Here is a 25,296-nt window from a genome sequence, read left to right as displayed (position 1 = left end):
AGATAAACTGTAACATATAGTTATTTTAACTTAGAAATATCAAAACAGGAATTCTTGATTCTCTAAGTGGTGGTCTCTGCAAAATGGAGCTTAAAGAAATCTTTTACATTACCAATTTGATAAAATAATCTGCTGACCACGATCTGTCATCTCCTCTTACTATGAGCTTCTGGGAGAATCCGAGCTATTTTAAGGCCAATTTGTGTTATTCTTTCTTCTCCCCTTCCCTGACTTGACCATTTCTCCCTGCTACCCTCCTGTTAAAGGCCCCCCACCCCCATCCCACCCACCAAGGAAGAACTCCTGACATCCAAGCCTTTCTTCTCTTCTTTGTGGATCCTGAAGAAGTCTGCTCATGGTAAATAATATAGATTTGGCTGGGTCAAAAGCAAACAGCGTTAAGACTTTTTCTTCACCAGAATCTTATTTTGGAGATATTCCCACTCTTCTCAATGTAACAGCTATGGTCACCACATTCATCCTCTACTGAAAAGGGGAGGGAATTTCAAAGGAGACTAAGTATGTTGTACTCAGCTGTTACGGGATTTTAAAAGCACAATGTGAACATCAGGCTTTTGGCGTATTTTAAATGTGAAATTCTCAAAAGTGCTTTTCCATGAAGGAAACCTTTCCTTAAACTAAACAGGGAGGGGAGAGGGACACTACCCACAGCACCAGTTTAGAATGAGGTTCAGTATGGCAATATCTGAAAAACTAAGGAGAAATAGTCTTTAAATTTATGTATCCCTATGTCAAAATATTAAGGGCAATTAGAGAAATGATTATGAGGTTTTAAACCCAGTTTAAGTATGTTTGTAACCTGCTGAATTCTTCTAACAAGCTCAGTTATACTATAAACTTCCAAAGTGGTTATATCTGCTGATTTCTACTCTCTTGCTAGATGACACCAAAATGATTCCCCAAATTGAGAACAACTTGGAACAAGCTTTGTTGAAAACTTATACGGACTACTGATCTCTCATATTGGTACAAATTAAAAATTCTCTTTTTGAATCTTAAATTTCTTCAAGATCAGGTACTGATGTTCCTTCGGGAATAAAACAAAAGGGGGAAAATCTTCAAAGCACTACTCTGAATTTTCTGTATAATGTCCTTCCAAGTACTGTTTCTGACCATGTCTCATGTGGTATTCCAGAAGAGCATCAGTTATACTGCATATCTAAGTCATAAAGGAAACTCTTTTTTAGCTGGTTTAGATTCCAAATGTATACAAATGAAGTCACTTTAATCCTATAAATACTTCTTAATTTATTTTTAAAAAATTGTGCTGTTAACCCTTTTACGGGGCAACAAGCTATGTGAAAAGTACAAAACTTTTTGTCAAATGTAATATTGAGAGTGCTTTTGACATAGTTCACTGGTTTATCATCTGGATCAGTATATACTGCGCAACGGGCAAGGCTAGAATCCATGAACCAAGCTGCAAAGATCTCAAGCTAAATAAGGCGGAAAGATTTGGAGAAACAAAAGAAGGAAATTCTTTCCTATCCAATGTATACTCTTCAGACTAATGCACTCTTTCTATCAAGCCTTCTAAACTGTTAAATAAAGTTTTCCAAACAAGCATTTAAACTTCATTACACAGAAGAGCAACAAGAATGGTATCCTGCCAGACAAAAGGCAGGAGGGAAAAAAATATATATACTGAGTTCAATGGGTAAGCCTGAATGTAGCACAGTTCTTCACAACCGATGGGGGGATAATTCAACATGGTGTCCAACAACGTTCTAACGACGTGCTTCATCTCAACTGGTTACTATGAAGCAAGGTGTAAATGTTTGGCCCCAATCGGGCTTCAGAAATGGTTCTTTTTTCATGACGAGCATGTCAGTCCAGCTATCAATCATGTTTGTTTGCACCAAATCCCAAGCCATTAAAATACGACTAATTTTAAGTTAAACAGAAGTCGTCTGCTCCAAATTCGCCATCAACTATCCATGCTACTGCATTCCTCTGAATGAAGACAAGATGAAATGTGTATTGGGGGAAAAGAAGAAGAGGGGAGGGGGAGAAAAAAGTTATCAGTTAGAAAGTTTTGAAATTAGCATCAAGACATCACAAAATATCTTAACATTAAAAAACAATCACATCAAGGCAAATTCTTGGTATTTTCATCATGATCATTAAAACTGTGTTATCACATCTTAGGCTACATATTACAGTCTAAACCCATGATTATTTTGAATACTGGAGAACCCAAGTGAATAATCATACTGGAATCTTATACTTTAAAAAGAAATCTTGAAATAGTTACTCAGAGTGGAAACATTTTTATGGTAGTTTTCAATAGAAGAGAAGAAAGAACATCTGGCAGTCCAAGGTAGAACTGCATTGTAACTATGTACTGGGTTGGCCAAAAAGTTTGTTCAGTTTCCCAATTTTACAGAAAAATCCAAATAAACTTTTTTGTCCAATCCAATATTGAATTCTTTTAGTGGTTCAGTTTGAAACTTTGCAATATTACCCTACTCTGTGTGTGTGTGTGTGGCGGGGGGGGGGAAGGACAATGTGTTAACAGCTCTACTGATATAATTCACATACTCTACAATGCACCCATTTAAACTGGACAATTCAGTATTTATTAGCATATTCACATAGGATTGTACAACCATCAAGGCAATCAATTTTAAAACATTTTCATCACCATTAGAAGTTGATCAACAATCCTAAGCAATTACTAGTCTGCTTTCTCTATAGATTAGCCTATTTGGGACACTTTCATATAAATGGAACCTAGTAGGTACTCTTTTTTGTCTGGCTTCTTTCATAGCATATTGTTTTTAAAGTTCATCCATGTTGTAGCATGTATGAGTACTTGATTCTATTCCATTTTATACAGTCCTCAAAAAAAAAAAATGTAGTATGGATTGCTACTTATAATAAAAGGTCAGTGATTCTTTTTTTTGGAACTTAAGTATTTTTAGTTAAATGACTTATAGTATCTTAGGATACATATGGTTTTGGAATGCCATTTCCTTAGCTTCATCTACATTTTTCCCAAATGTCTATTCCAAACAGATATTAATTAGAAAACATGTTTTCGAGCAGGGGAAAAAGAACTCAGAGGATACCTTAATAAAAAGCATGGAACCAAGTATCTGGTTACAAAGCAGTTGTCTTCCCATTGTAGGTATAAATGAAAATCTTTTAGTGCTATACCTATTTGCAAAGCACAACTGAAAATTGCTTAATTTGACCCAGTTCTTACAACTGGACTAAGTTTGTCTCATCCACCATGAGTATCCACAATAATTAAATTACAAATAGCACTGCAACTCTTATTCCACTGTAGTGGAGGCACAAACATATCCTTAAAGCTACGTCTAAAATAAATCTACTTACAAGGTAAATCTGTTACTATATACCTAGTATTTTTCCTAGTTCTTTGTATCAAATGTTTATTTGAAGAAATAATTTCCAAAATGACTAATTAAATTTGAAAATCACATATAATCTCAGTTATAGATCTCTAAAGTATCTATGAGTAGGCCTTGAAACCTAAAAAGGGACAACACACACACACAACAGGAAATCAATACAAGATTTTTGTTTTTAGCTAATTTCAGAGGTATGTTAGTGAAATCATGTCATGTAGTGATCTACAAATACAAAAATGCCCTAGAAGCTTCTGAATAACTCAAGAGTAGTTTTCCAACTTCTTGAGCTGTGTACTCTACATGCTTTTTACCCTTGTCTTTGGCTGTACATCCTCACCTACCAGTGAGATCTGGTACAGTTCGTACCATACAGATAAAAGCACAGAAAACATGCTTTTAAGCCATTCGTGCTACCCTGACAACCCTCCTCCTCTGAGCATAACTGAGAGCAGCTGGTCATCTTTCTTACTAAAAACACTTAGGTGGGACACACTGTGAACAAAAAAATCTGTTTATCTGTTTCTAGGTAAATTATTCCCTTTTAAGCAAACTAAATATTTTTGCTCTAAAAAAAGAACAGGTAAGTCATTTACATAAAATTTCTCATTATCTCTTCTTTCTAGCATATCTTGCTCAATTAAGCTATGTCCTTAACTGTTAGCTTTCTGGCTTTGGGCTTTTTTCTGGTATCTGAAAGTAATGGAAAACACCTTTCAGACTTAAGATTTGAAGACCTGGTAGCACTCTACAAGTTAACTAGTCTTGCCACGCTTCAGTTTTCACACTCCAGAAATGAGGACAAACACACTTCTCCATTTCTCTTACAGGGCTATAAAGATGTTCTGCAAGACAGTGTCTATAAAGGGCCTAGCAGGTTACTAGGCACATAGGTACATGATGAATTCTAGTTCCATTCTCTTTCTCTGTCCATCATGCACAGTTCATGCTAGTGTGCTACATGGTATTAACAGATACTCATCTGTAAGGATAAAACCATAAGCAAGATCATTCTCAGTTGTTCAAATTTCATATACTAGCTAGTTTTCACGAGCACAGAAGTATAAAATACTTCTTGTCAATGAAGGAAGATTTTTACGAAGATTTTGAAAGTGGCAATACTAACTTGCCTGTAAATGAGGTGGCATATTCCTGCGTATTCTCACCACTGTCATCATTAAAACAAACAAAAAAATACTGTTGCATATTAGATTAATTAAACTCCTGTGCAGTGAGATATAGTGTACAATCTTTAAATGAGGGAGAAAATCTATTATATCCTACACTTTAAAGTACCGCCCAAAAGTGCTACAACTTAATGATAAATTAAGGCAAGGTTTCATTTGGAAAAAAACACAATACTGTATGACGGTTACCTTCAATATTCTGGTGGTCTATAAAAGGTGCTGGTCCCCATATCCTAACAGTGCCGTCATCTGAGGCGCTGGCCATCATGGATGGAATCTGTGGGTTCCAGCTCACGCAGTTGACTGTACGTGTGTGCCCTGTCAGCTCCGCAATTGGCAGTTCACTACGTTTGTGCCAGATGTAAACCTTGTGATCTGAATAACAGTAATTCAGAAAAAAGTTGGGAAAGTATAATAGATTAACAAAATTGACTGATTTTAAGTTTACTGCTCATTACAGAACATTTAACGTATCAGACTTGAAAGGACAACAAAAACAATGTGAATAATTTAACATATTATTTTTTGAAAAATCCATTTAAATTTTAATAAAATACACATTTTCCCCCTGTTAAAAATGACAAACCAGCTTGCAAGTCATCATAGAATCTGCAATATTCTGTAATACATAATGTATAATCACAGTCAAGACCTTTGAATATAAAGAAATCTAGGATGAAGATAAATTCTATGGAAATGAGAGGTGACAGAGAAGCAATGTATCCAAATTCAAATATGGCAATTAAGATGACAGCTAAATATTGAGTGCTTACAATGTTTTAGGTGCTAAATAACTATATTATTTAATTTTCACCACCATCAGGAGGTGGTGCTTATCCCTTTTATGGATGGTGACTGATGAACTGCAAGTGTAAGCAATCTCCTCATGGTTAACAGCTGGTAAACGGTGAACCTGGGATTGAAATCCGGGACGTCCTGCTCACGTGTTTACTTGAGAGGCTAGCCGGCTGTCCTACAGCTGTATCATGATATGACTGTGTGTAGTCTATTTACACTCTCATTAAGTGCCCATAAAAACCAAAAACCCCAACAACTTTGTTTCTTTGGATAAACTAATCTTCAAAAACAAAATGAAACAACTGTCTAGTACAGAGTAGTGGTTCAGAGTAAGGGCTGTAGAGTCAGACTACTTGGTCCACATCCTCCCTGTGTTCCTGACCAGCTGTGTAACTCTGGGCACATTTCCCACCCCCTGCAACTTTTCTTCTTTAAATGGGGAGTCATACTTACCTCATCATATTATGAGGATAAAGTAAGTCTGTATATGAAGAAATGTTTTGAACAGAGTCCAATACACAGTGAACACCATGTATTACCATAAAGAGTTAACTAAATGTAAGTGATGGTTCTTGAACAGAGGGCAGAACCCCAGGGTGAGTTAGAAAAGTGTCCCATCTGAAGAGCTGTCACTCAGTTACATACATGATCAATGTGGGAACTTTCAGCAGATGTGCTGCCAGAGAGTGGTGAACAGGTAATCAACTTGTGGTAAAAGAACATACCCTGGTTTCAAAACTTACAAAGATAAAAAGTTGGAACCACTGTTGAACATTTTTTTGTGTATGGAAAGCGAAAGCTAAAAGGAACTCACTGAAGTACTGAATTTATCTTTCCTAGAAGGTATTCGTTGTTCAGTCATTTTTAAAAACAATTTTCCTTGAATAAAATAAAACTAACAAAAGTAAAAAAAAAAATGCCCAGACTAGCTATGCTTCCCCTTGGACAGAGCAAGTCCACAAAGAAAGACTACAGGCTTTCCTGAAAAGTGAGAATCCAACCGAAATCTGCCTACTGAAATCTGGATGAAAAATGCTTTTGTGAACACATATCCAAGGAGGATATTTATTGAATATGCAGCAAAAATTAAGAAAGATCTGAGCAGTCAAGGTCACAATGACAGGCCTTGTGATCAAGTTCTGCTTACTTTTATCAGTTTAAGGAATCCAGTGCCAATGCAGAGGAAAAAATAAGTTTTTCTCTTTATTATCAGCACAATGAAAAGGCTGGAGTAATGGCGTAACTTTTAGGGGGAAATGCTTCCTATTGCTCTATCTTATATTGACATTCATGATTTGGGGGGTTTGGAAGGTTCTTGGAATGTATTTCTTACAAATAAACAACGAATGGATTACTGTGGACATCTTGGGAGATAGCATATTTGCTATAACCACTTGGTGTTGAAAACATTTTTAGAGCCATTCTAAACCACCTGAGTCATGAGAATCCTAATCTCTTTCCTTCACAGTTATGTTTCATTTTTAGCCCTAAATGGAATATAATGTGGCTTAATTACATTATTCATCAGGCTTAGTTCTAAAGTTAGTTTGGGCCGGAAAAAAAAAAGATTGACATCACTAGGGATAATAGTGACAATACATGTTTTTTAAAAGTACTTCTAGGCTATGTATTATTTTTAGAAAGAGTATAGGGGATTGTCACAGTTGGTAAAGAATCCACCTGCCAATTCAGGAGACATAATAGATGTGGGTTCTATCCCTGAGCCAGGAAGATCCTCTGGAGGAGGAAATGGCAACCTATGCTATGGTCCATGGGGTCACAAAGAGTTGGACACACACACACACACACGATTGTGAGGCATAATTAAGAGGGGTAAAAAACCCCATCAGGAGAAGGATTAAATAGAGCATGGGGAAGGATCTTCGAGTAGGAGGAGCTAAAAAGCATATAGAAGGCTTAAGATATTTAAATCATATCAAATAGAAACCAATGGAAAATCTAGAAGAAAATAACATTAACAGATAAAAAAGATTTTTTGATGGGAAAGAAGTGAACTCCCAATTGTTACCTAGCAAGCCACTCTTCTCTTTTCTTAATCTTATCTGAATGACATTTTTAGGGGAAAGAAAGAATGAAGTCATATGCTTCATGTGAAAAATCTAAATCTCTAAATGTCTCTTTGTCCCAATCCTTAAATACACCTTATACACAAAGGAAAAACTCATGTGTCACCTTGTGATCCTCTTCTCTACTGAGATCAGTTTTTTTTTTTCAAGAAAGGGAAAATAGAAACATCTCACACAGTAACCGAACATCACCAAGTGTTCACCAACATAATCCAGTTCCTTGGTCTATCTTGGAAAACTAGATTCAGTTTTTAAAAAATGACTTAAGTAATTTGCTGCTACAGTACTAGAACAGCGAAGTGGGTACTCGAGAAAATGTGTTGAAAGAAAATTTTCAATAATCTGCCATTATTTGTTTCTATTACTTAAAATGTACAGCAACTTTTAATATTGCCTCACTTATTTGTGCTCGCATATTTTAAACAATGTTTTAAATTAGACTACTTGAGGCACTACTTGTGCCTGCCTGATATACTGATGTTATTAGACCAGAGTAAGTCATTAAAAAAGGTAGTAGTTAATTCCATAATTTGAGCTTTTCTGAGATGATAAGAATCCCATGGTCTCAAAGAAAATCTAAATTATTTTCTTCGGTCATTAAAGAACCACTGAAGATCTAATTACAGTCAATTTTGTCCAAGATCAAGTAAAACATAATTAACCTTGATTTTTAAGATACTATTAACATCTGAAAACCGTTAAATCTCACGAAAAGAAAAATACCTACAAAAGAGTAATGATTTAACTGAATCTTGATTTGACACATGCACCAAACACACTTCCACACAGCCACAACAGGCACTGTGGATCTGTGGCAGTAGGGAGGGACTCAAATCAGTTCAGGAAAAGGGGAATCAACAGTGTACTGGATAAATGACTCACACGATTTCTGATTTAACATCTTGAATTTGTTTGGAGACGTAACTACCTTTACAAATTCAGAGAATTATAGAACTTTCAGTCCATCTATATATATCTGTGAATCAACAGAGACACAATTTACCTTCACTGCCACTTGCGATGAAGTCTTCATTATGGCCTCCAAAACATGAATGAATTGTATAAAACCCTTGTGTAACACCTTGATACTTTCTTACTAAAACTCTGTCTTGCAAGTCCCATAAATGAACTCCCTGTAAGCAAAGGAGAATATAGGTATTTATTCTTAACATAAAAGAATTTTAAAGAGTAATCTGTGACTATGTATTTGCCTGATGAACATTTCCATTTTCTGTTTATGCAAAATGCCAATGTCCTGAAAAATTTCCAACTGACTCTATAAACTTATGGATCAAACACACAAATTAAAATTTAAGAATTCATAAAAATATTTGTTTATATATACTAAAACCCACAAATTTTAACTAAGCTAAATTTTCCTGAGAATTATGTTAATAAACTTACCTGAGTTGCTACATTTAACAAAGCTAATCGGCCATTCTTTGAAATAGTAAAAGACATAATGGGATGATCTTCTTGTACTCTGTAACCAAAAAACAATTTGTCAAAACCAACATACGAAGAATCAAGACATTCAAATTATTTAAATACAACACATTTAAGTCTGTAATCACTATTACATACTATATTTCAATCAAGAAAAAGAATCTGAGTTAATAATTACTAAGCACCACTAGACTATCCACCCAAATTACCAATCAAACCAAAAACATAATAAAAATAACAACTCTTCTTTTGAAGAAGCAAGTTCTACTACACTTTTAATACAAATCAGATAACTGTTGTTTAATGGATATAAAGTATATTTACATGTTTCTATCTGTAAGGTCCTCGAAGTTATATCCCCGAATTCGCTGGTGTGTATCTGATGCCAGAACAGTCTTCCCGTCACTCAAGCACCAAAGACATTGCACTCTCACTCCTTCCCAAGAGTCAAGGAGATTACCATCTAAATCCTGAGGAGAAAATTACTATTAACTTCATTACAGAACAGCACTCAGAAAGCAAACAAAGAACCAAAAGAATCTTTTTTTTTCCCCCCAAAAGAATCTCTTAATATATCTTTTTGTAATATCTATCTTTTCCTGAGACTGATCGCAACCTAGTTGTTCCTTAAGTGTTTTCAATTATCAAAATTTATATAAGTCAAATTTCATTACAATACCTAAGAGGAGGGGGAGAATCTTAGCAAATCTATCTTCCCTTCTATCAAGCATAAATAAATACAATAAATACAAAGAAAGAAAAGACTCCTTAAGTTTCAAGGGCTCACAACTTTTGGAAAATAATTTAAACATCCCTTTAAAATACACTATACTGGGATTTGTACTATAATATTCAGAAGTTGTGATATGGAAAAAGATAACTAACATGAATTATAGCTGTACAGAACTAAGGAATCTGTTATGATGTTTTAAAAAAAGTCATGAAGTTTGTAACATGCTCTACTGAGCAAAGCTCTTAGGATCATTATCTTCCTGAACATTCAAAGCTCTGAGTGCCAATCCTATTTTTACAGGTTAGGGAACTACCAAGTCATGTACCCTGAAGGCTTAAGCACTGTAAGGGACGGCAAAGTCAGCAGAAACACACAAGGCCACCTTGAATCCAGGGAATTAAGAACTAATGGCTTAAATGCCAAAATGGTGACTATAGTTAATAATATTGTATTGCATATGTGAAAGTTGCTAATAAAGTAAATCTTAAAAATCCTCATCATAAGAAAAAAATTTTGTAACTATGTATGGTGATGTTTGTTAACAAGATTTATTGTGGAACTCATTCTGTAATGCATACAAATACTGGATCGTATTATGTCATACATCTGAAACTAATGTAACAATATATGTCAATTATATCAATCAATCAATGAAAGTACAGCATTAGCCCATGGAGAGAAAGTCCAGACATAAAATGCTTAAATTAGTATATTATAATGGTACTGACCACTTAAAATAAAAGAAAATCAGGGGTGTATCAATAAACTGTATTGGGACAACTGAGGAAAAATTAAATGACTTACAACCATGCTGAGATAATAGCACACTAGATTCCATGAGTCTTGCAGTCAGCTTAATGAAACTGCTAATTTGTAATGGCGACATAAAAGTTTTTATGATAAATGACCCACACTGAATGATTTGATGGGGTTATGATATTTAACTTTAGTCTTAAATAAATAAATCTAGAAGGATCTACTGGAACCATGGTAGGCAGTGATATGAGACATGAAATCTAGATAATAGACAGTCATGACACGGCATTTGTATCATCATCTACTTTGTCATAAGATGTTTTACCTTATACTTACTTTTATTATCCCAACACTCCAAGATTAATAGGGCAGGTAATGATCAGAAGACACCTCAAATAAAGACTGGAAAGTTTCCTGGCAACATTCATCATCACTTTTATTCCTCAAATATTTAAAAGTCAGTCTCCTCATGAAATACAGCATTTTTCGGGGAGGGGGGCAGGTGAGGGGAGGGAGGCCGAGAGAGATACAAAAAATCCAAAGGGCCAAAGACCTCCCCACCAAAGAATTAAATACTAAAACTTTTTGTCCCTATACATAAGAAACTTATTTATTTATAAGAACAAAATGTTTAGTAGGACAATCTTTTTTTTAATGTTTCACTAAATTCAAAGCCTATACTTTGTATAAGCACTTGAAATGTGTTTTTAAAAAAGAAAAAGATTCCACACAAAGTTCTATTGGACAGTGTTTATCTTAGACAGTCAAGTGGGTTTTCATATATTTTATAAAAGTTATCAAGTCAAGTGAATTCTTTATTTTTACAAAACTGAATTTGCTTTTAAGTAAATTTGTAGGCATCTGAAATAGGGCACTAAATACTCACACACTGATAGAACTGCCCACGCTGACCTCCAGTCACAAAGCGTTTCCCATCTGGATTCCAAGCCACACTTGTTAAACTGTCTTCATGAGATTGGCTCATTTTTGTCCTTAGCTCTCCCGTCTACAAGGAAATAAAACTGTGGATGAGATCTTCAAGATATTCCTCTAAAGGGAACGTATAAAGAAAAAACAGAAAAAGGATAGTAACTGGGATATCTGGTTAGTTTAATATTCCTAATTAGTAAAGTAAACTGTTTAAATTGGCCTTATAGAACAAGACTATAGCATTCAGAAGAGAAATTAAATACTTGAAAAAAACTCAGGAGTCAAACAAAGCCTGGCATAGGTGATTCAAAGAATAGCTATGAGATAAACTTCAAACAGAACTCTTGTCTTAAATCAATTACATGCATAAATTAAAACAAGTAATTTTCCCCAAGTACAATGATGAAAAGCCCAGCACAACATACCTATTGCTTCTGAGTTCTCACTTCTCCTTAGTTCACAGTTCTTTATTTTATTCTAAAATTGTAGTTCATGCAATTAGCAACTCCTTAAGAACATGATTAATAGGCAGAAAAACTATGCCCTTACTCTAGGCCAAGAGTGTAGGCAGTCTAAATTACATTAATTTCATATCCAATATGCTCAAAATGTAGAAGGGAGAATGGGAAAATAAAAATTATTTTTCTGATATACAACTTTATTTCAATTAAAAGTAACAGAAAAGAGTGAAGTACATTGGTACTGTTTAGCATAGTCATTTTAAAGCATTTCCAACTAAGTAAGACTATTTAGTTGGTTACAACCCTCAGATATCCTCCTGTTATTTTTTCTAAGTTATTCAACTTAGAAGGTAGACACATACCATTTAATCTAGTCTTGATTCCATTTTGTTCATGGATTAGAAACAGGATCTGAGAGATAAGAGCTGCCCTTGGGATAATAAAAAGTACATGGGCATAATTTTCCTGTGAGAAATGGGTAATCAAATTAAAAAAAAAAAAAGAAAAAAAAAAAGGGTGCATGATCATGAAATGGGGCCAAGTAATAAAAGCAAAGAGGGCACAAAAACCAGAATGTCTTCCTTACACTGAAAAAGAAAAAAAAATTCAGCAATCTTAAACCCTTCCCCCATATTGTTAACTATTCTCAAGTCACGGTCTTTTGAGATTGTGCAATATAAATGGGTAAAAAAAAAATTTAGAAACACAAATACATATGCAACAGCTGAATCTTCAGCATTTTCTATTTACAGTAAGTTCTGAAGGCAGAAATGGTCTTTTCGTCTGTTATGCTCAGGACTGTTTGAGTATGAGGACATTACAGGTATCCCCAGAATTTTTAAAGTTTGCTTTGTACCACTTGGCTTTTACAAAGATCTACATTAGCACTTGTTTTTGCCAAGCAAAAGACATCTGAAGAGGATTTTTGCTTTTACGAAAAATGTCTGTGGAAAGTGAAAACAGTGTTTCGCAGGGAGTTGTTACAGAGGCAGCATACACTCTGAAGAGTGAGAGGGCTCCTTCCCAGGAACTACACTCAGCATCTCAGCATCAAGCTGCCATGGCGTTGAGCTATGTGAGCACCTGTGCTTTATCTTGATTTATTTTGTGCATCCTTTAGTAAGATGTGTCCTAAGGTAACTGCTTCTTTATGCCATTTTAGCTTATGAAAAATTTCACAGGAATAATTACTTTCAGATAGCAGGGGAAACCTGTAATTAGTAATCTACATAAAATCTCAAAGGAGCAATTTTGAAAACTGACTTAAAAGGACCACCCTTTTAGAACAAGTCTGTAACATAAGACACAGTAAAACAGTTAAGCTATAACAGTCCAACTGTCCAGAAATTCAAAATTGAATTTAAAGAAGACTACACAGGCTGACTCTCTGTTGTGGGACTATGACCATATAAAAGACAATTTCCGCCTCCTCTCTTTGAGGGGGCAGAAATTGTCTTTTAGGTCAGATTCATCTTAAGCTTGTTTGAGAAGCCATGTGATCTACTCTGTGCTTGGCCACCTTGAGCCCAATCACAAATACAACACTGATTCAACACTAGTCTGATTTTGAGAACAACTGGGGATTTTTAAATTATGAAACAAATATTAGAGAATTATAGGTAAGATAATGGCATTTGAGTATGTAGGAGAATATTACTGTTAAGGAAATACATGTTTAAATAGTGGTAAAATATTATCTTAATTTACTTCCAGATGTTTTAGGTATGGATATATAAATATGTATGTTTGTATGCATGTGGGTATATACACACAAAATGTAACAAAATGTTAATAACATCTGCTGAATCTACGGTGGCACGGATACAGGTCATCACTATATTCATATTTCAACCTTTCTCAGTATTTCAAAATTTTCTTAATAAAAAACTGGGGTGAAATATAAATCTTACTGTAGAATTAGATTTATGGCACAGGTACATTTTAGTATTTATCTGTCTTCTATACTGTCTTATTGAGTCATTTCTATGGAGCTTTTATCTTTACTCTTGATAAAAATCAACTTACACATGGGTCCCCAAACTCAAAACCATATCCCATCAGCTTATACTTTTACACCCAAACTGTAGCCTGAACTATTCCCCTGCCAAGAAGTTAAAAAAAAAATCATTTAACCAGTCAGCTTATGGAAGAACTTAATAGAGCCAATAGATGACAGGGTGAACTCAGTGCTGAGTTCTTCTAAAATGGAACCCTAGATAAAGTGTTAAGTTCATTTAGAAACTACAATAAAACTCTTGATAGTAAGTACTGTAAACATCATTTAAATCTACTAAACGAGACTGTAACATTAAATATAGGTAAGGAAATGGTGCAATTGCCACTGGAATGGAAAATGTGGTGTCATGTCCATGTTTCCACACTTGAAAAGTAAGTTTTATATAGAACTGTGGAACCTCAAAACAACTGTGAAATCTTTACTGAGGTACAAAGTATCACAGTAAAATAGAACATATTACACACTATAAAGTACCACATCCCTAAAAATACCTACTGATCATTCTTTCAAAAATGCTATTATGCTCAACAAAATATTTAAATTTATAAATCTGGACACCTGGGTTCCATTTGATGAATTAATTATCTTTTATAAGAAATATATCATGGGAATTTAGGTTGAATGATTTGGTTCTACAGATCATGAATAAAGTTATAATGAAGATGTGCAGTATGATTATAAAGACTAAACCAAGGATAAAATTTGCTCACTTGTACATTCCAAAGCCAAAGCTCAGAGCAGTCATCTGGGCCACAAGCAACAAGATAGTTGTCGTCAGGACTCCATGCAATATAAGAAACGCCGTAAGCATGTCCTTCTAATGTTTTAAGCAGTTTTAGCAGGTGTGTATCCTAGGAGGAAAAATACACAACTTAGTTACCTCTCATTTCTAAAGTCACTGTTTTTTGGGCGTAAGAACTTAAATAGCTACAGAGATGCACTTTGATAATATAGTTTAATATGAGGACATTTTCACAGATTTTGCCAATTCCCTGCCCCTAAGAGAACCTCTAACTTGCTTCATGAAGACTCATTCATGCTGCAACATCCGTTAAGCATCAACTACACACAAGGGCACTGAATGCTAGATGGAAATAAAGATGACACAGACTTTGTACTTACGAGACTTTCAAGGAAACTTAAAACAAGTATAATAAAAGCTACCCCCTCCTCTTAAAAAGTTTTAATGAGATGTATCTTAGCATAAAATTCATCCCTTTTAAAGTATTTGATTCAGTGGCTTTTAGTATATTCAGAGATTGTGCAACCATTACTGAGAACATTTTCATCACCCCAAAAAGAATCTCCATACTAAGTGGCAGTTATCCCCTATTCTCCCTTTCTCCAGCACTGGCAACTGCTACTTTCTCCATGTATTTGTCTGTTATGGACATTTCCTATAAATGAAATTATACAACATGTCCAGTTTTTTGTAACTGGCTTCTTTCACTTAGCATAATGTTTTCCCAGTTCATCCCTGTTGTGGAATATATCAGTATTTTATTCCTTTTAATTGTTGAATAGTATTCCATTTTATGCCTATACCATATTAAGCAACATCTGGATTGTTTCCACTTTTTGGCTATTATGAATAATGCTGCTACAACTATGTAAGAGTTTTTGTGCAGACCCATGTCTTTATTTCTCTTGGGTGTATGTGTGGGAGTAGAATTGCTGGTCATATGCCAATTCTGCGCTTAACAATGTGAGGAGCTGCCAAACTGTTTCTTAAGTGTTTAAACCATTTTACACTCCCACCAGGAGAGCTACCACTTATTTAGTGCTAATCAGTATTAGCACTATTCACAATCAATCTCATTTAAACCTCATAAATCTAAAAGGTTAAGAATTATTTTCCTCCCCCATATTATAGGAAAGGACATGAAGACTGAGAAAGGTTAGAAACAACTTGCCTTTATTGATAGTATTACCAGGGATTTGAACCTGAGGTGCGTGACTCTAAAGCTATATAGGATGAAATATATAAACTGCAAACATGAGTGGCAAATGAAAGACTGGAAAATTGACATCTTTATTTTAGACTAAAGGGTTAAATTTTTATCCTGTAAGTGAAGAACGATTTTTAAGCTTGGGAATATATAACATACTTGGCTTTAGGAAGAGAACTGATTAACAGGGTGGAAGAAGAATCAGAACAGAGAGAGATGCAGAATAAGGACACTCCTAATGAGCCAGCACAACAGTCACGTAGTTAAGACAAGAAATGGGCCTTAAACTAACATGGTCAGGACTGAAATAGGCTGTGGAACATAAAACTGACATGACAGAATGAGACAAAAAATGTTCAAAGACTATCTCTAAATTTCTGTTTTAGGGAATAAGGATGAACGTAAATGGTGTGAAGGAAGCAGAATTTGGGAAGACTAGACTAATGGGGACCAGTTTTGGCTAATTCCAATGCTGATGACCTATAGCAGTTAGAAATGGGTCTGGAACTAGTCTGATAAAACTAGATTGGGAATTTGTTTTGAAAATTCAATAGTTTACAATGCCATTACTTCTGATTCTTCTTTGGGAAGATGATAATAGGCCTGGGCTATTAGATCATAGTATCATTAGGTCAAAGTAGCTTGCATAATTTAATAAGCATGTCAAGTCTTTTGGACTAGCCCAGTATCTTCTAGGAACAAATTTTCATTCATAGTGGTGTTTTAAATTTACACAAAGATGTGCTTCTAAACTAATGACAAGCTACTACAGAAATATTTAACTAAAAAACTAATAGTTTCATGCAATTAAAAAATAGCCGTGAAAGGAAAAGTTGAAAACAAATGAGAATACTAATATTGTATCTTCAGAAGTACAATGCCTTTATAAAGAGTAACCTATTCCAAATGGTATTATCACATTCATGCAATCCACTTAATTCTGCTTGGATTCTGAGGAGGGGAATGGGTAAAGTTCTTTATTGGGAAAAAAGGTAAAAAAAACCTGTTAAAGGAAACTAACCACTGGATAACATCTTCAAATATTAAGGTCCTCTCTCTATATTCTTTCTATCCACTAAAAATACACATTCAAAAACAGAACTGATTTTCTTAACAAGTTTTTCAAATAGTATTTGACATAGAAAAATATCATGATATCAAACTCTAAAACCCACTGTATCTCAGATTTAAATGTAAGCACTGATTCTGCATTTCCCAAGCTAATCTGGACACAAAAGCCCTTTACATGGAACCACTGTTAACATTTTACATAACCAGTATTCTCGTAAAAACACTTTGGGAAACACTGGCATAAAAGCCTGAACTCTTTAGCAAAGTATAGAAGATCCTCCTTGATCTGGGTGCTACTTACTTCATGAACCTCATCTCCTACTCTACAGTCTTCACCCAAACTGCCCAGTCACGTTCTCTCTCACCTGAGGGCCAGCTGTAACGTTTTGCCTAATTTACTTCTCCTTCATCTCACTCTCATACTTTTCCTTGCTTTCCAATTCCAGTAGGATCTCTTTTTTGAGTTCCTGTAGCATTCACTAAAGAATAATTACATGTATATCAGGAGCCCAGTCTGACTTCTATCAAAAGGTCAAGCACACAGCAGGTGCTCAATAAATACTTACTAAACAAAAGGGACTCATACACTGCTGCTAGAAGAAAATATATAATAAAGAAGTTTTGATATGGTTGCTTTCTTTTCGGACATGTTATAAATAACTACTGAATGAAAATACTTCTTATAATAGTTCAGTTCAGTCACTCAGTCATGTCTGACTCTTTCTGACTCCATGACCCGCAGCACGCCAGGCGTCCCTGTCCATCACCAACTCCCGGAGTTTACCAAAACTCATGTCCATCGAGTCGGTGATGCCATCTAACCATCTCATCCTTTGTCATCCCCTTCTCCTCCTGCCTTCAATCTTTCCCAACATTAGGGTCTTTTCAAATGAGTCAGCTCTTCGCATCAGGTGGCCAAAATATTGGAGTTTCAGCTTCAACATCAGTCCTTCCAATGATAAGGTTATGATGGATCCCAACCTCTTTTTCTAGTCACATTTCCCATGCTTTGCCTTACTCATCCTATTCGCTTACTAAATAGCAGTTCTTATACTTGAAAATGCACTTCTTTATTTTCACTAACCACACACTGATATTCATATTTCCTTCAATCCTGAATACAGGCAATTAACAAGGCAGCATTGGGTGGTATTAGGTGACTATTAATAATGGAAATTTCAACTATTTTCACATATTATAGCTTTGGATATCTCAAAATTTTATGCTTGTCACTACTTCAAAATTCTTGAAGTTATCGGATCTGCTACTAGAATCTGTTACTAAGCTTATAAAAAAGTGGCATGTTACTATACTGTATCTGTTTTTGTACTGTTTTGATAATTATATTTCAGTATAATTGGGTTTACCTTTATGATATATACTTGGGCTTCCTAAGTGCTTTGGATTATGCGTTTAAAAACATTATTCTGAGGAGGGGTTCCATAGGGTTCAGACTGCCAGAGGAATACATGGTACAATAAAAGGAAAAAAATGCCTGCTTTAAGGCAGAGTAGATCTTGTTCATCTTTCTTCATTCATAGCATATTGCAGGTACACAAGAACTGATGTATGCTCTCAAACGGACTCTACTCTTTTTAAAATATTTCCTTCCATGGCCCCCTTTCTCAATAAGATTATTTATACTTTCTGATTTTAGGTGAATGACTCCTAAACCAAATACATCTTAACCTATTTGGAGTCATGTACTTCCTTAATTGCTTGGCTGAAAGAAATGGAAATACTCCTCTCTACAAATCTGTAGGTTACCTGGTTATAAAGAAAGACAATTTTGATTTTTGAGGGAACTTAATGCCAAAGAATGCTCAAACTACCACACAATTGCACTCATCTCACATGCTAGTAAAGTAATGCTTAAAATTCTCCAAGCCAGGATTCAGCAATACATGAACTGTGAACTTTAAGATGTTCAAGCTGGTTTTAGAAAAGGCAGGGGAACCAGACATCAAATTGCCAACATCTGTTGGATCATCGAAAAAGCAAGAGAGTTCCAGAAAAACATCTACTTATGCTTTATTGACTATGCCAAAGCCTTTGACTGTGTGGATCACAATAAACTGTGAAAAATTCTGAAAGAGATGGGAATACCAGACCACCCGACCTGCCCTTGAGAAACCTGTATGCAGGTCAGGAAGCAACAGTTAGAACTGGACATCGAACAACAGACTGGTTCCAAATAGGAAAAGAAGTATGTCAAGGCTGTATATTGTCACCCTGTTTATTTAACTTCTATGCAGAGTACATCATGAGAAACGCTGGGCTGGAGGAAGCACAAGCTGGAATCAAGATTGCCGGGAGAAATATCAATAACCTCAGACAGATATGCAGATGACACCACCCTTTTGGCAGAAAGTGAAGAAGAACTAAAGAGCCTCTTGATGAAAGTGAAAGAGGAGTGTGTAAAAGTTGGCTTAAAGCTCAACATTCAGAAAACTAAGATCATGGCATCCAGTCCCATCACTTCATGGCAAATAGTTGGGGAAACAGTGGCTGACTTTATTTTTCTGGGCTCCAAAATCACTGCAGATGGTGATTTTAAGGAAAGTTATGACCAACCTAGACAGCATATTAAAAAGCAGAGACATCACATTGCCAACAAAAGTCCGTCTAGTCAAGGCTATGGTTTTTCCAGTGGTCACGTGTGGATGTGAGAGTTGGACTATAAAGAAAGCTGAGCACTGAAGAATTGATGCTTCTGAACTGTGGTTTTGGAGAAGACCCTTGAGAGTCCCTTGGACTGCAAGGAGATCCAACTAGTCCATCCTAAATGAGATCAATCCTGGGTGTTCACTGGAAGGACTGATGTTGAAGCTGAAAGTCCAATACTTTGGCCACCTGATACAAAGAGCTGACTCATTTGAAAAGACCTTGATGCTGGGAAAGATTGAGGGCAGGAGGAGAAAGGGATGACAGAGGATGATCTGGTTGGATAGCATCACCGACTCGATGGACATGGGTTTGGGTGAAATCCAAACTCCGGGAGTTGATGATGGACAGGGAGGCCTGGCGTGCTGCAGTTCATGGGGTCACAAAGACTTGGACACGACTGAGCGACTGAACTGCACTGAAAATTTTAAATCCAGAATACAATACTTTTCATACGTATCACTGGGGGGAAAGAAATGTGTGTGTGGGGGAATGTTTAACAGAAGTTCCACAAATTACAGAAGATAATGAAGGGTTTGGGAAGGCAAAATGGTAAATGAGTCTTTTCTAACGTGTGTCAGAATGGTTACTGCATTAATCTGTAAATCAAATACTAACAAAGATAGCTGATTGGCAGAGATATTGAAGAGCAGTAGGTCTAGAGTAAAAACATCCCTGGATTTAAGTCTAACTCTGCCATTTACAAGCTGTGAGAGCCTAGGTGTTCAACTTTTACCTTGGTTTCCTCATCTGAAAACAGGAGATATTAGTATCTCAAGAGAGTTAATCAAAGGATGAAATTACAAAATATACACAGACTAAGCACAATCCTAGCATGTAACACTCAACAATTCTGATCATATTAATCTCTATGTATTATTTAAACAACACAGAAAGAGGTAAGACATGACAAAGATGACAAAAAATGCTCTTGGAAAAGAATGCTATTTATATACGAATACTTTAAAATTATGTACTTAATTAGATGAAAAATTACCTTTTTTTGTAATCTAAACATTCATATTTAGAGTACATACCGGATCAACTTGCCATATGATAACTGTCGTATCTTTTGATCCTGTTGCTAATTTAGTGCCATCGTTAGAGAATTTACAGAACCATACTTCATTACAATGCTCCGTAAGTATCTGCTGAGTATAACATGGGAACTGCCTCCTAAAACAAATAAATCCACAAATAATTACTCTTAAAATCGATTAAGAGTAATAATAATGAAAAATGTTAAAAAAAAAAAGATGAAACATTTTTTGCTCGGATTAAGTCAATTCATATAAATAACAATTAACCAGGTCTTCATGTTTGTCTGTGTTAAGTGGCTGGGATCAGGTTGTTCTAGAAGAAATAATGTACATGTTTACTGATATAAAAGCAACTTGGTGTGACAAACAGAATAGGCACTGTAGAGAATTTGGGGTTACAAGCTTTAGTATCTTTGCCAAACCATTTAACTCCTGAGTCTCAGCTCTCTCATCTATAAAACGAGATGAATCTACCAAGGTTCTTAGGGTTCCTGTAAGGATGAGAAATACATCTAAAATTCCTGGAATGCAACAGCCATTCAAAAGTGGACTGCTAGTATTACTTTGGGGACAGCACAAGAGAAGTGCAATATATGGTAGAGGCCGTAGTGGTCAAAAGTAAAGTCTTAAGAATGGGGGCAGTAGAATCTGAGAGACTCAGGTTCATATCCTGGCTACTTACCAGCTGTGATTCTGAGAAGCCTAATCTCTCTAAATCTCAATATATCCAACCATAACAACTCTTATATAACAACCATATCCAACTCTTGTCTAAAGACAAGAGTACTTTATAGAATTCCTTATATAAGGATGAAATAAAAAGGATGAGACAATGAATGTAAAGCATTTAGACTGGCTCTGATGTTTAGCTAGTACTTTATAAAGTTGCAGTTATTATATATTAAAGACAAAGAATTCTATGATTACCTTTAAGTTAAAGAGGAAAAAGCTAAGACTGACTATTCTCATTAAGTATTCACTTTTAAAAACCATTCTATCCTTTTCCAGTTTATCAGGACCATTCAATAGAGCGTCCTGTGATAATTCCAACCTTAAATACCTGCACTGTGCAATCTGATACCCTAGCTCTGTGTGTTTACTGAGCACTTGAAAGGTGGCTAGCATACTTGCAGAACTTAGATTTTTTCATTTAACTTGAATTAGTTTTCATTTAAATTTAAATGGTTACATGTAATCAGTGGCTACTGTTGGGACAATACAGATCTGTATTGTAAAAGTTACTTAAACATTAATGGGTAAACTCTTAAGTCTATTTTTAAAAATGTTGTTTTATGTTGCTAACTCCTGTCTGACTCTCTTATGACCCCATGGATTGTAGCCTGCCAGGCTCTTCTGTCCATGGGATTTCCCAAGCAAGAATACTGGCATAGGTTGTCATTTTTTTCTGCAGGAGATCTTCCTGACCCAGGGACTGAACTTCCATCTCCTGCACTGGCAGGTGGATTCTTCATCACTAAGCCACCAGGAAAGCCCCCCTTGTATGGGAACACCAGAGTGGCACTCAAATAGTCACTATTTTATTTACTTAAGTAATCTTCTAAAAAGACTAGTAATTAAGCCCTTAGTTTATTAAAAGGCTAACTTTAGGGTAGTAAAATGATAGTCTATCTTTGATTTCAAATAAATGTAAAATTTGTTAAAAATATAAGGGCCTTCCTTCAAACTGAAAAAAGTAGCATTTTAATCAAGCTAAACACCTTAACATTTTATAAATCTTAACATTCTATAAATATTTTATGAACCTTTACTAAAAACTAATACTTATAAAAATAAAAAGCTATCTGTGGAAACATCCTTCCACTGATTGTTGGTGGGGAAAAAACAAAAAAAGAAAAAACTTCTACAGATTAAAAAAAAAAAAATCCCATCCTTTACTGATCAAATTTAATGAAAAATATATATATGCACTAATTGCAAAAAAATATAAATAATATATATAATCTAATAAAATCTCTTCAGTGCAGATGAGGAGGAAAGAAGTTCTGGTGTTGTGCTGACTGCATAAATCCTATTACTACAGAAATGTGAAGAGTGAAGAAGTGGTAAGGAAGATACTGTGAAATGTATAGTAGGTAACTACTTTAAGAAGCTGGCTTTAAAGTGGAGGTACTGTGGAGGGGGACGGGGACTGGGGTAGCGGGGCGGGGGGGAGTCGTAACTAGGAAGACCTCCAATCATCAAAGGTTATTTCTGAGGAGCAAGAACTCTTTCATTCCTATGTAAATAAGGTGCTTTCTATGCAGGTTTGGAGGAGCCTGATCCCTGATCTGAGGGTTGGGAAAAGTCAGAGTAAATAAATATTGTCCATCATTTACTCTCACAGATACTGACATAGAAATGAAAGAACTTAAGAAAAATGGAGGTCATGTTCTCATACATCTGTTTCCAAACAGGAAGGCAAGCTCTAAACTTACTGATACCTCTTGAATCATGAAGTCTACCATATATTATACCTTTCAATGTATACCACCAGCAATAAATTCACAAACCAAAAAAAAACCTGGGTTCACAACTGCCTTAATTTTCACACTGATCTCAAATTTTCAAAGGAGCTATAAAATACAAAACCATATAATCTTTTAATCTATTTTCTCCTCCTACCTCTGTTCAACTTAAATGAAAAGACTTAAAAATTCTCATAAGCAAATAAAAAAGCAATGTTAAGGAGTAATAAGGGATAAATGAAAAGGATCTCTAATCACTTTCTTTAAGTGCACCAAGTAATTATCCAATACTTTACAATAGTTCAATTATTACTATTTTTTAAATTTCAATGGGGGAGGGTGAAGTGAGAATTCAACTATACGTGAAAGTGGTTTATGCGCAAATAAAGATTATCTTAAATCATAGCGTATATGGGCACACATATATATGTTTTATGGTTATCAGAAATTCCTCATTTTCTTGAAGCGCTCACACATATACACTCTTATTCTTCCTATTCATGTTATTTTCAATAGTTCTCCAAGGATCTTTGACAAAAGAAATAGAGCATATGCATTGCAGCTGTCATGTTTGGTTCACCAGACCCAAATAATTTTCTTCTGGAGTTTGAAAGATTTCACATTTTGTTTTTCAGTATCTTAAAAATGAAAGCTCTGTTGAAATTTTGGAGATAATTATTAAAATGGTAGGGATTTTTATACTCAAAATACTTCTAACATCAAAAGTGAAGCCTGAATTCTTGTAAGTTAAACTATGCAGATGCATTGGTTATGACAACAAAACCCAAACCAGAAAATTAATACCTGTTATTGTAAGTATTTCTAGTCAAAAGGTTAGCTTCAACTAAAAAGCAGAGCTTCCATTATGAAAAGTACTTCCATGATCTTCATGAGCAGAAAATAATTTGGGCCACAGTTAAAGTAGTCATAATGTCTGGGAGGGGGTGGATGGGGCTGGGGCATGTGGGGGGGTGGGGGTGGGGATTGGGGAGGGGAATAACTAAGTGGTCTATGGCATCCAAAGACAACACAGGCTTGGATCACTGGCATTCTCACACAGGATCACTTATAATTTCTTAAAAAAAAAAAAAAAAAAAAAAAGCGGCCAGATACAGAAATGACCAACCAAACCCACAGACAAGTAAAGGAACAAACAGGCTAACCAGCTTCAGTTCTCAAGGAGTAATTTCCTATACAAACATACACAAATTTCTCTCATCAACTTCAGTGGTTCTAGCTGTATTTGTAAATGCTAAAGCAAACATGAATTGCTTTATGGTGACAGGATAAAAGTCTAAAACAAAATCCTAACATTTTAATACATTTCATAAGTGAGCTTGTAAAATGTTAGCCCACTTTAAAATAGAAAATATTTTCCTCTTACCTACTACAAACATGATCTATAAGCAGAGACACAGAGTCTAGATTACTATCAAGTTTGGTGTTGTGATAGAGGCACCGATCCCTTTGGAGTTCCACCGCTTGCCGCAGAAGAGTCTGTAAACGCCGTGGGGGAAGCATCACTGATGGTGGTAAATAGGCTTTAATAGAAGATATTTTTAAAAAGAGAAACAAAAATTAAAATTAAAAACCAAAACAGAACAGTTCACTTTTATTTAGGACATTCAACTCATCTTCTCTTGCACTTGCCCCTACCTGAGTGATGTCCTGACCTTTAAATAGAGCAGTTCTGGGTGAAATGATGTAACATGTAAGCTTTATGAGTATTTGTCAGCAACTACAGCTATGCTGTCACTAGAATGAATATATTTGGGTAGGAGAGCTTTAATTTGCAAGTGAATTTCCTAAAACAACAACAAAAACCTAACAAAAACAAGAATTCGATAGAAAATGAAAAGGTAGTGATGATGAAAATAAAATCTAAAGATATTTGTGTCCCATAGGTAGATGAAGCATCACTAAAAGTGTAAGAAAAATCTCTACTGACAAGGAGCAAACCAAAATGTAGGAAGAAATCAAGTTCCAGTTTTCATCAAATTGTGTCTAATGCCAAGGCACTGTGAAAATGCAGGGAATAACTGGTGTTTTTATTATCGATACCAATTTATTTCAATCCTTTAATGCCTTAGCCCTCCACAACATGGTTTTCTGATTCTGAAGTATCTCCACTCTCACTTCAGTATGAAAACATAGGATATGGTTTAACTAAAGAGGGAAAGACAGTCTTTTATTATAAAGGTGTGGCAAAAAGGAAATGTCTACTGTAACTTGGAAGTTATATAAAAATATCTAGACGGAGGGTAAAACAATTTACCAAAGGAAATTGGTGCTTTACG

The 25,296-nt window shown here is 35.2% G+C and overlaps 1 protein-coding gene across 2 annotated transcripts in view; it reads right to left on the bottom strand.

Annotated features, from left to right (window-relative positions):
* Positions 1-435: 435 nt before the first annotated feature.
* The window catches only part of WDR26 (WD repeat domain 26), a 37,350-nt gene continuing 12,489 nt past the window's right edge, over positions 436-25,296 (bottom strand). For both annotated transcript variants that reach the window (XM_070385422.1, XM_005903719.3), the window contains exons 6-14: positions 24,384-24,540; positions 20,532-20,670; positions 14,521-14,661; positions 11,289-11,408; positions 9,238-9,383; positions 8,872-8,950; positions 8,471-8,600; positions 4,772-4,957; positions 436-1,974 (exon numbers count right to left, since the gene is read on the bottom strand). In XM_070385422.1, coding sequence (XP_070241523.1) covers positions 1,949-1,974; positions 4,772-4,957; positions 8,471-8,600; positions 8,872-8,950; positions 9,238-9,383; positions 11,289-11,408; positions 14,521-14,661; positions 20,532-20,670; positions 24,384-24,540 — 1,124 coding nt within the window. In that variant the 3' untranslated portion in view covers positions 436-1,948. The remainder of the gene's footprint in view (positions 1,975-4,771; positions 4,958-8,470; positions 8,601-8,871; positions 8,951-9,237; positions 9,384-11,288; positions 11,409-14,520; positions 14,662-20,531; positions 20,671-24,383; positions 24,541-25,296) is intronic.

Source organism: Bos mutus, chromosome 16 (genome assembly GCF_027580195.1).
Source record: "Bos mutus isolate GX-2022 chromosome 16, NWIPB_WYAK_1.1, whole genome shotgun sequence".
NCBI classification, from domain to species: Eukaryota; Metazoa; Chordata; class Mammalia; order Artiodactyla; family Bovidae; genus Bos; species Bos mutus.
Note: the sequence above shows the minus strand (reverse complement) of the source record. Positions and strands in the feature narration are given on the sequence as shown.